Source organism: Phoxinus phoxinus (genome assembly GCF_949152265.1).
Source record: "Phoxinus phoxinus genome assembly, chromosome: 1".
NCBI lineage: Eukaryota > Metazoa > Chordata > Actinopteri > Cypriniformes > Leuciscidae > Phoxinus > Phoxinus phoxinus.
This window is the reverse complement of record NC_136876.1, coordinates 24,880,636-24,892,792: the sequence shown is the minus strand read 5'-3', so window position 1 is coordinate 24,892,792 and position 12,157 is coordinate 24,880,636. Positions and strand designations below refer to the sequence as shown.

General features: G+C 38.7%; 1 protein-coding gene and 1 long non-coding RNA gene across 3 annotated transcripts; both read right to left on the bottom strand.

Annotated features, from left to right (window-relative positions):
- Window positions 1-3,486: 3,486 nt before the first annotated feature.
- On the bottom strand, window positions 3,487-7,381 carry socs1a (suppressor of cytokine signaling 1a). 2 transcript variants are annotated; one of them, XM_079606511.1, is made up of 2 exons: window positions 7,010-7,381; window positions 3,487-4,444 (listed from the first exon to the last, which is right to left on the bottom strand). In XM_079606511.1, the coding sequence occupies exon 2, from the start codon at window positions 4,368-4,370 to the stop codon at window positions 3,765-3,767; it is 606 nt and encodes a 201-aa protein (XP_079462637.1). In that variant the 5' UTR covers window positions 4,371-4,444; window positions 7,010-7,381; the 3' UTR covers window positions 3,487-3,764. The 2 variants fall into 2 exon arrangements, with proteins under 2 accessions (XP_079462637.1, XP_079462636.1); XM_079606510.1 differs by lacking the exon at window positions 7,010-7,381 and adding an exon at window positions 5,046-5,222.
- Window positions 7,382-8,242: 861 nt separating this feature from the next.
- LOC306995167 lies at window positions 8,243-11,124 on the bottom strand. Its single transcript, XR_013796818.1, has 3 exons — window positions 10,967-11,124; window positions 10,768-10,863; window positions 8,243-10,572 (listed from the first exon to the last, which is right to left on the bottom strand). It is a non-coding gene; the product is annotated as an uncharacterized lncRNA (long non-coding RNA).
- Window positions 11,125-12,157: the final 1,033 nt, after the last annotated feature.

Sequence of the window (12,157 nt, the reverse complement as noted above, 5' to 3'; positions counted from 1 at the left end):
TTCCACTGAAAATGAATGTCATGCAGTGAAACGCTTTCAGTTCACTATCGATAAGTGTTTCTGTAAACAAAATAGGCTGCGGTGGTCATCACGAATATGTTGGTTTTCCATAAAAGCATCCGTTGAATGAATAAATGTGGCCTTTGTCTGCAGTGCGGTTCCTCTGGTCTGAGAAACAGGTTGATATGAAACTTATTAAGAGCAACTATAAATGGATGCGCGCAGGCTGAAGTCTCATGAGAGTCTTATTGGCGGGTTCCCTAGAGGTCTCGTTCCTGGAGCTTGTGCTGAGTGTATCATGCCTTCTGCTGAAGGCAGCCTCACAGGGGTGATATTTCTGAAGAACACATGCTCACTAACTTGTGGTTTGTATTACACGGCATGTGCCTAAGAGGAGCCATATGACTTGCCACAATACAGCAACCTGTATTTCACTGTAAATAGATGAGATGGCAAGATTGTTGCAGGTGTTACATTGCAAAGCCATTATAATTATTGATGTTTAGAGTTGTATATACTTGCACATTTTATTTTTCACCTACTAGATTTAAATGTGAAAGGGAAAATGTTTTCAAAAATGTGATTCCGTATCATTTACTCACTCTAATGTTGTTCCAAACCTGTATGAGTTTCTTTCTTCTGCTGAACAAAAGAAGATATTTTGAAGAATACGGGTAACTAAATAGTTGATGGGCCCCATTGACTTCCATAGTATGGAAAACCGTCTGGTTACCAAAAATCTTTACTTAATCTTCTTTTGTGTTCAGCAGAAGAAAGAAACTCATACAGGTTTGGAACAACTTGAGGGTGAGTAAATTATGACAGAATTTAAAGCCCCCCTAACATATGATAATTTTTTTTTTTTTTTACAGATACCTCCGATCATTTAAAACCCACCTGTTTGTGTATGGAAAAGGAGGTGAGGGGATTACTCAAAGGTGGTCTGTGTGTTCTGTCAGTGTGAAACAAATATATCTTTGTGAATCAGTAAATTGGAAGTCCTGCCCACATATTCTCAGTGGAGGTCATGGGGACCTTCTACCTTGATGTGGGATGGCAAGAGATGAGTGTTGTCATAGTAACCATTATGTGGGTAGCCATATCACTTGCCTTCCTGGAATTGAGCTTGTGGTCTTAAACATTGTCAATTTACAAAAACCACTCCCAGGGGTCTTCAGCATCATAACCATAAATAGATTTTTAATAATTAAAGTTTGATCTTGTGTAACGAGTTTCCATAGCAACATCTATCTATTCAATGAGTAGGTTTTGATGTAGTGCAGATAAGCTACTTGCCTTTTCTTTTCATTTAAAAATAAATTACACTGGAGAATTGTTTTTTTATTTATTACAAATATATATATATATATATATATATTGCCACAAATATTACCCCTATTTTATTTTATTTATTTTAAACAGACTGTATTATTTGCTACAAATTTTATTTTTTTATTTGTTTCATTAAAAGTTCCAAATTATGTGTCAGCTCAGGAAAACTTTTTGGCCTTTATCAGTGGAGGTTGTTCTCCATTCATGAGCGCTCAAACCATGGCCGTTTCTATGTGCATATTAGCCACACAAGCTTGTGTGTGTGTGTACAGGTTTATATTACATTGTGGGGGAAATGTACTCACAAATGTGTGTACAAATGTCCCCACAAGAATAGTACGTAAAACCTGACATCACACCGGCATTGTGGCGACCAGCCAACGGTCCCCACAGGCGAAATGGATTAATAAACATACAAAAATTATTATTCTTATTTATTTATTTTGGAAGATGTTAAAATGCAAAAAGTTTTGTGTGATGGGTAGGTTTGGGGGTAGGGTTAGTGTAACTGGGATAATACAGTTTGCACAGTATAAGAACCATTACCCTATGGAGAGTCCCCACAAAGATAGCGAAATTGTGTGTGTGTGTGTGTGTGTGTGTGTGCGTGTGCGTGCGTGTGCGTGTGCGTGTGCGTGTGTGTGTGTGTGTGTGTGTGTGTGTGTGTGTGTGTGTGTGTGTGTGTGTGTGTGTGTGTGTGTGTGTGTGTTGAGGCCAGATGCAGTGGAGATTAGGGTCTCTTCAGGGAAACACAACTGTCTCTTTTCCTGGAAGTGACTATGCTCTTTCATGTATTAATCACTACAGATGAGCGACGAAAGACTGATTAACCATGTACGGCATCACCAAAGTCAACACCAGCAAACCTAAACCTTATCAAACAAGGCTTCTGTGTTCGGTTTTCTTTATAAGTAGGTAGATTCCTATTTGTGTCATTCGCCTCTGAAATAAATGCACAAAGTTAATTGGTAATCTGTGTGTCGAGATTGAAGAAGGGAAATCCCTTGATAAAGCAGCCAATCAGGCACATCGAATGATTTCCCCCTCACTTCCACAATATGATATCATGATTTCATTAGAATCAGGAAAGTGTTCTCCTCAAAGATAAGCTTCCTTGTAATACATCTGCTTCCATCGTACTTATGACCTTTGACCTGTTTTCATCCGCTGTCTTGCTAATGATTGATTTGACTCACAACTACGTTTAGTCCGAAAGCAGCTCACTTCCATTGTTCTATTAAGCAAAATCACTCAGAAAGCGGTCTGACGCAAATAAAACATATCCGAGTGTTACAACCTCTTGCCGTGTCTTATCTGATGACTGTGCAGTACAGATCACTTCCTTCAGCCTCGAGTGGAATTCCAAGCAGTGATCTCTAAAGTTTACGTGAACCACTGATGCCGAGTATTGTTGTGTTCTTAGTCATTTTTCTGTGTAAGCCTGTCAGAAGTGTCGCAAAGCTTTATTGATACCGTGTACTAGCGTCTGTCTCTGGAGATCACAGGCTCCTCCCCCATTACACTCCATCAGTCCTCACAACCCACTTCATTTCTTGTAAATGTCTGTCTGAGCCATAAGCAGTTTACGGTCACCACAGCTCCACCTCTCAACCACGCTACTACAGTACCTAGATTAATCAGCCTGGTTTAGCACAGAACGTCTGCCCTAAACTTCCTATAAGTCCTCGTCTTCATGTCATTTCAGGAATCCAGGTACACTAAGCCTGTAATCTAGTAAAATATACCATAGCTTAAACATGGCATGCCTTATTCTAAGAAAAAGGCGAGTTTCGTGGATTAAACCAAGATATGAATCTTGTTAGGCAAGGGTAAGGCTCGACTTGTATGTGGAAAACTTAAAGTTCTCACTTACATAGCCTAGTTTAATACTAAAAAAGTAAATGTATATCTAATATTTTTAATAATGTTTTTGTTTTACTTATTTTAATTAATTTTTCTCATTAAACCGTTTTCACTAAGCCTTCCATTGAAATGTAATAGTTTAAAACAGTTTAGTTTTTTGTGTATAAAATAGATCTGTTTTTGTTAATGTTGATCTTTTTTTTATGTATATAAACCTGTATTCAAGCATTTCCATTCAGGCATCAGAGTGTATGAATCCCCCAACAAATAAAGTAAACATTGAGATATTTTAAATTGTTTACAAATATATTTATTCTTTTTATAAAAATTATCTTGAAATATTTCTTTCTGCATAGCAGAAACGTAATAAAAGGAAAACAATATTCCTGTATAGTGTAAACATTCACAGAAAATGTAAACTTTCATTGTGCAGTGTTCAAGACTGATATTCCAAAATGTGCTACAGTATGATGATTCCTGCGTCCTAAAACAGAGCAGGACCACGAGGAGGAGTCCATCAAGTATCTCCAGAATATTCCAGCAGCGCTTTAATGCAATGAGTCTCGTCTTCATAGCGGATGGGGGAAGGCATGGAGGAAGTCTTTGAGGATTGGGTGCACGGGAATGCGATCGATGTCTTTTCCGTCGCATGTTTCAATAATCCGTCTGCGGCACAGTTGCTGCAGGGACTGCACTGGTTCTTTCCTGTAGGGCCTGACGAGACCCTTCTTTGGGGAACTGATGTAGTGTTCAAGCAGTTTGAAAAGACAGTCAAAAGATTCCTTGCTGCCGGTCAGACTGAATTTGGAATTCTTGAAGTTAATCCGGACGCTCACGGGACCGTTTTGTCCTTTATAACTCAGTGTAAAGAACACGTCGCTCTGACGACTGTCCCGGATTAGAAAAGTTCCGACTGGCTCCTTCTTCAGCTTCAGATGTGCCTCCTCCACAGTCATGGGACCCCAGTAGAAGCCACTCTCCTCTAGCATTGAGCTGGTCTTTGCGATGGTCTTGAAGTCTCTCGCAAAGTTGAAGGGCCTGAAATGTGTCTGTAAAACTGCTGCCAGCTGGCCGGGTCTGGACTTTTGGGATTGGGAGACCTCTGGGGAGGCTTCTGTGCTCGCTTGGGGTTCTTCTGTGCCTTGATTCCCTTCCACTGTACTGTGCGCCACCATCCTACAGGAAAGACCAACTGGTGTGGTCTTCCATAACGTACCACAGGAAGGTCATCTAGATGAGACTCATCTGTCTGTTGAAGAGCAAGTGAAGAACACAGTTAATCAGAGGCTCCTTCCAAACCCAATCACATGTACTGAACATCAAACAGGCGAAAATAGACTTGAATGTTTCATGGCAACATAGATAGTGACTCAATCATGTGCATCTGGATTTATCTGTTAAATTACAAATGCTTTTCACTTCATTATCAAGGAATTTAAGTTAACAGTTATGTTAGGTAATGTTATTTGATTATTTATATATTTAATATACGTTTATTTTATTTTTAAATATTTTAAATTGTGTTTTATAGCCTACCATTGCTACATTATACTAGACACTTATTTTATACAAAGTTAACTTCATTGATCGTATTATAAGCGTTACACTGTGACGTAGGCATACAACATGCAATTATATTAATGTAGGCTAATATACGTTTATTTTAAGTGTTTTATATTTTAGCATTGCTACATTATCCAAGACACATTTTATGTGATGTTTTCTTCATTGGTCTTATTATAAGCGTTACATTATTTTACAATTATTTTCATTTTTAATCGAGCGATTTAAATTAAAAACAGACCGTTAAAGCGTTCTAAACAGTAAAGTTAGTTCCGCGTAAAACTTACCGTTTTAACAAATATGAACTCCAGGAGTAGTCAATACAACTTTGCCTTTGACAAACTCTCGTCACCGCTTCCAAAATTAGGTATTTTTTAACTCCCATTGATTGATTTATTCCAACGTTATATCTCGATAGAGATTTCCTTACAGTGCACGACAGAAGCTCTTTGTAATGTCAGAATGAAATGACATGCGATTTGACACTGTACATATAGCGCGAGCAGCTCCGCCCATTTCCAGGAAGCATTTCTTCACTTTCAGGTTTTTTCTGTGAAATCAATTCAGGATTTAGCCCCTCCTACCCTCTAGCCCATGAGTGATATGATAGTACTCTTTCACTTCTCTTTTAAACGTTTATGCATTTCCAAAAAAAGTTCCATTTATACCAAACTTTCAAAGGACAAGAAAATGACATAGGCTATCTATTTTTTTTTTTTTACATATTATTTTTCTTTATGATAACAAATTTAAAAATGGCAGAAATTGTACTATTACTGAACAGGTGTGCAACTAACATAAAAAAAAATAACAGCCTTAAAAATACATAATTTTTTTTATAAATTACATATAGGCTAGGCCTATCAGTTCATGCATCTAGGGTTTGAACATGCTTATTGTCATACTGTGCATAGCACAACAGAAAAAAAGAAAGGATTATGTGGATTATGCATGTCTGTCCTGGTAATGTGACAATGTGTCAGTTGAGATCCACAGTGGGTTCTGTAAAGCATAAGCCATGAATGAAACTCACTTTTAGCTCGTAAATCCACAGCTGCTGCGGACCAGGCAAACATTTTTCCATAAGTTTCATTTCTTACAAATAGTGATGTTGCATGACATGCATATTGACACTTCGATATGGTAAACACTGCACAACATCATTGCATTATTTGCCTACAGATTATGTTTAATAGTTGTATTATGTTAGGGGGGGGGGGGGGGGTAACACATTTGCCCTACTTGTTAACATTAAATAAAAATACAGCTGTTCATTGTTTGTTTATGTTACTTGACAGTGCATTAACTAATGTTAACAAGAAGCCTACAACTTTTGATAATGTAGGCTATTGTTGCAATAAACAGTAACAAGAAGTGCAGTTCATTAGTTCATGTCATAATAATAAAACCTTATTGTAAAGTGTTACCATTCATCAATTGTCTGCATGTGCTTTCAGTCGTTATGGCCCGTAAAAGAGACTACGTGTGACTTGAGGGCCCATTTAACAAGAAGAATGACATCAGCTTACATCAAAACACGAACTAAATACTTAGTAATATACTAAAATGAACTGTCCCGACTGCGATTCGTTTGAATGATATCATTGTGAAACTGAAATTCCCGTCATGCAAATTCGAGGGTGTATTTTCTTTACAATGACTTGTTTGCTTTGGAGTAGAATTAGTTGTACTTTCGTTTCGCTTGTATTTCTCCGAAAGACACATATTTACAGTATGAGGACCACTAGCGGAGAGTAACGAACTTGCACTTCCAGATCCAAGAAAGAGGAAACAAACCAAACAAAAAACAGCATGTGAATTATCAGAGCTTTTCTCTTAAACAGACCTTTTTATCAGATGGAGGAACAGGCACGTGTTAGGCAGGCACATTATTATTCAATGACATATCGGTTAAATGGCATCATCATCGTCTCTCTGAGTTTATGCCATCTCCAGATTTCTCTTCGGATATTTACAGTATAGGCCTAGAATATATTTTATATTCATAACGCACAAAAGCTTAACCCCAAGTCCAAACTGTCTGAGGACTGTGTTGAGGATGCAGGCCACCAGCAATCAATTGCATATGTAATTTGCGCATAACCGTTTAATTTACAAAGCCATACCCTTATTATAATGCAGATTAATAATATCCGACTAAATCACTTATATTACAGATCAAACTCACAGTAGGATAAATTGCATACATCCGTTTACATAATAACATAGGCTACATGAAAATGATACTTACCTAGGTCCTTTATGGTTGAAAAGCAGTGTTTGCTATTCAAATATTTCTGTCTTATCTTGCTGCATATTCCAGTGATTTACGGGAAAATGAAAGTGAAAGCTGTAGGCTACTCCTTTCCCAAATAATTGCCTGTAGATGGCGCTGTTTCTCCTAAACAAATCACTGGAGTCGCCTTATGCTATTTACGGAACACAAATAGCTTTATACAACTATCATCTCTAAAACATAAAGCAGCTATATGTTACGAAGTTGTAAAGATGATCTGAACCTCACTTTTACTTCTTTATCTCGTAGGCTACTGAAGAATTGTATCTGTCATACTGTCTCGAAAGTAAAAAGCAGTGCTGTCGTAGGCTAATTCAGACATCAGATAACGATAATAAACTGGTCACTTTCATTTGGAACTTTTCTTAAGTCACGTGATCAAAACCACCATACAATGTATAACTCGTGTGGTTTCCTTGAATATAGCCACTATTTAGAAACGCTTCTTCCCTTGCGTTTTTGTAAACCATTTGTTATCATGAGCTCATTTCAATAATATCCTCTGCATCTGCAACAACCTACTTTTGCACTATTGCATTCAGACTAAATTTGATGTTTGATTTTCCTCTGACGAAAAACATTGGACCTACAACTTAATGCGACTTTTATAATTAGGAGTAGCAACATATTTAAGCTCGTTTTAAAACAAAAGGGTCAGCTATTTGAAAAGCTCCAGTGCTTGTTTAAAAGCTAATGGTCTGTCAAAATAATAATAAACGTGTTCTGTGTAATGTGGATGCAAGATCTGGAGGCATGGAGAATTCATGAAAAATTAATGAATAAGAGTCTTATCACGTGACTGGCGCCATGCATGCCACACAGATCTTTACATGAAAACGTCATCTTTCCTGTAATTGAGATGCGTGTAAATGGGGCACGTGTAGCCTACTGTTACATAATCAGGAGCCAGACAGGTACGTTAAATGGCACCTGTCCAAACTGGCTCCTGATTCTCTGGCATGTTGCATTTCTGCTATGCTAGCAACGTTGCTGCAACGTTGTTACGCGACATTCAGCAACTGAGAGACGACGTTCTGACCATTTTTTTTATAGATATGCCTATAGATAGCCCCCATTTAGCATTTTAGATTATTATATACTTTTTAATAGGGCTATCAGTAAATTAGCCTAATTATAATCAACACCTGCAAGTGTACACTTTGAAGAGTAAAAATGACAATTAGGTTTCGTTAATTCAACTTTATTAAAACTGCATATGGTAGCGCTAATCAAATTGCACTTCCAAAAGTCATACATTTGTGAAAAATTAAAAAAAATAAAATAAACGAATATACAAATTTATTTCAAGTATAATAAATAAAACATAAAAATCAAAGGCAGATCAGAACATTTAATGAACAAAACCGGGTTCTGTATGGCAGACAGTCGAAAGCCGGCCGATAAAGGACGGTAACCAGGGAAACATCCACAAATCCAGAGGAGCAAAGAAACGAATGAGACTAAATAGCGGACAAATCAAATTAAAAACTAAAACAGTGCGAGCGAGGCTACATTAGTCACATTAGAGCCCGTCTACGGAGAGCCTGCCCACACACGTGCTAGAAGAGTTTCTGCTGGATCATTCTGGTCCCGCTTCGGATGCCACGATGCAATCAAGCGGTATCTGTGGTCGTAATCAGTCCTTCACTGACCAATCAGCGTTCATTAGCAGAATGAACGAGTGCTTGGCCGTTTCTCAATATGCGTTCTTGTCTGTACTTGTGTTCTTGTGGACTTGTGAAACGTCATCAGTCGCTGCCCAAGTACTGTTCCAATTCAAAAGTTCACATCTAGCCAAGTCCAGTTCAAATCCCCGGATGTGTTCTTGATCCGCCCCTTTTACCGAGGATGCATGTAGAGGTGACTTGTGCAGACTTGAGACAGACAGGTATCCCAGAATGCATCTCGTCCCACCAGCAAGCGTCAATGGCAGAGGAGAAAACCCGCGTAATATCAAAATACTACTGTTATCGTGTCACGAAATGTAATTCTAAGAGTGTTTCAGTCGAGAATGTAGTTGTTTAAAGCTTAAATCTGTGGTTTATTTATAAAGATAGCGCCTATTTGAAAAATGTATCTGACGTTTTCGGAGTTGTGAGATCCAGGCGATCACCGGGCGCTCAGCGCTCAATAACCCCGACTGGAACAGCTTTTCCTCGGCTAGTGCTTCTGATGTTTGCCGCTGGCTCTGGTGTCTCTAGTCTAGCGGTTAAACGTGAGATATAACTCGTCTTGTGTATATCTAACGGGCGATCTTTGGTCTCATTAATCTATCATTTGTTCCATGGCAAATCGTTTTGGCTGAGGGCAAAGTGAAGTTTCATAATTTTATATATTTAGGCTATTTAACTTGAGCTATCTATAGGCTATTTTAAGCTGACTTATGTTTGACTGAATTGTTTGCTTTATTTATTTTTATTTACTTATACTTTTATACTGGATATCAGATCATTAAAACGGACATTTAACAAAAAGAGTCAGGGTTGTGTAATTTTATTTTAGGCTGACAGTTATATATTTTAAAATATATATGTGACCTACGGAGATCAAATGACAAAGGTATTGACTCTAGGGTGCTCGACTACGCCACCTGGGGCCTTTCACGCCAAGATGTCTTTTAACTAGACCTCCAGCACCTTGATTTAGACAAGAGGGCTCTTACGCACAGATACTAAAGTAATGACAGAGACGTGGTATTTCAGTATAAAAGTATGAAAATATTTATTATTAAATAATCCAGTAAGAACAGTCTGGGGTTTATTTCTCAAAATGGTGCGAGGCGATACAGCTTAGGCCCCATAGGCCAGCCAGAGGAGGGTAGTGGCTGCCACCAGGAATATCAAAGTACAGACAAATAATGGTTTAAAATGGAGCAGCTGTTCAGGAGAGGTTACCTGTCCTGGAAGAGAAGTGAAACCGACACACCACCCGTGCTGCTGATTCTGTTGCCTATTCACACAGACACGCACACACACTCATAGGCACAGGAACTACAAAGTGTGATCACTGCAAATAGTGAGGTGCACGTTACCACTACAAATACTGGGTGCGAGGAGAGGAGGACTCAAATCCAGCGACCTGCCCCACGAACAGCTCCAACACTGGTTCTCCAGAGAAGAGAAGGAAAGATTGGTGTTACTATCAGACTAACTGGCTAGATCCGGAATAAGCAAAGCTAAATGTTAGCCTTACCACCATACCACAGCAAGCTACTGGGGCAGCCAATACCACACCTATTACAGATACGCACAAAAACAAATAAAATAAAAAAGAACCAAAATAAAGCAAAAGCTACAATCACATTAAATTTACAGGAGGCAAAGCAGCAGTGACAATCTTTCTGAAGGGAGAACAAACACAATTAAAATCCATTGTGTACAGTAAATACAACCTAAACCCGTATCAGTCAATGTTAAATGATACAGTTACAATAACCAAGATTTCTTTTTACCTCTAGGAATACAACACTGAACACAAACGGAAATGGGGCTCCCTGGTTACTTCCCCCGTATGCGAACCTACATGAAAACACACACAAGCATAGTTCACATACAAAATAGCTCATTATACATTAAGGCTGTTGATGTCACATTCCCAAGGATTTACAGTGAAAGTCATATTTATCGTAGATCAACTTACTGTAAACATACATAGATAAACACACTACATGGCGAGCATTGCTCTATTACTGTGAGCCATACGGCCAATGTTACCTCCACACGTCTTCCAATAGACATGACAGACCACGCGCGCACAGCGTCTTCCACCCAAGACCTTCGGTAGACCAACAATATGCTACCCGGAAGCGTCTGGTACACAGTCAAACATTGTTATTGTTGTCAAACAGTTCCACTTCACGCACAGCTAGCCAGAATAACACGTTTGCAATAAAAATGGAGTGTTGACACATACCTTTCATAGGCGACAGCACAGTGAACACAGTGTAAAGAAAATGTACGAGCCGAGGGATTCTTAGTTTTCCACCCGATGTGCTGGTTTTATACAAAATGCCATTGACGCTAATGCATGACTAGCCACTTACAAGCTAACTAGAGGGCGTGGCTGAGGGGAAGAGGGCTACGGTGGGAAAACAAGGACAAACTTAATACAGCAATTACTCTGCCGGTTACATTCATAATATTTTTTATATTAATTTTATTATAAATTCTCTTCACTGTACATGTATAATAAAATAAAATGACACAACCCCGTCTGTTTTTTAAATGTCAGTTTTAATGTTCAATAATGTTTAATATTTTTTTTAATGAAAGCAAAAAGAAGCAGGGTTGCGTTTTATTTCGTGTTGTTATGCAGTGAAGATAATCAATGTACACGTTGCCTGAACCACATTTGTGTGGCCATTTAATGTGTTTAAGATTTTTTTTTTAAATGAAAAGAGGCAGAGTGTTGTTTTATACCATATTTCGTTTTATTGTTGATTAAATATACATAAAGAGATAACCGGAGTAGCCAGAGCGATGCTGAGTGACGCGATCAAGAACGCCGCTGTCCCATTTGCAGAATAACCGGACTTGCGTCCTCTCGTCCTCGGGAGTTCGTTCTCCTAAGTCAAACTTGGCAAGTCTGAACTACCAAGGACGCAAGTCCGAAGTTTGCGTACTTGGTATTGAGAAACGGCCGCTTATGTCCTTTCGATGTCTAACGCCGGTTTCACACTGCATGCGCTAGAAGAGCGTCAACAGCGCATGAGCAGTGCGTACAGTGAGCGGAAGCAGGACACGCGCGTTTTGCTTCCACACTGGCAGCGTTTGACACGCGAAACTGAACCGCGGCGTGTGTAGCTACAGACAGAGTAACCTACTCTATAATGGGTAATTTAATAAATTTGTTGTTTCTTGGAGATGGGTTTTCTTCATTTAAACTTGTCAAAAAAACTTAAAAACTTACCATCTGCACCAAGAGCCACTGCAACTTCCTCCCATGGCTTTTCCTTTGCCTGTGAGTCTTTATAAAGTATGTTTCTTGGATCATAAATAATTGAACGTTTCTCAACCTCCACAATGAGACGAGTGTCGTCCATAGTTATATTTTCAGGTGCACTCGACCACGCATGTGCTTTTATTTGATTGTCAGCATGACATC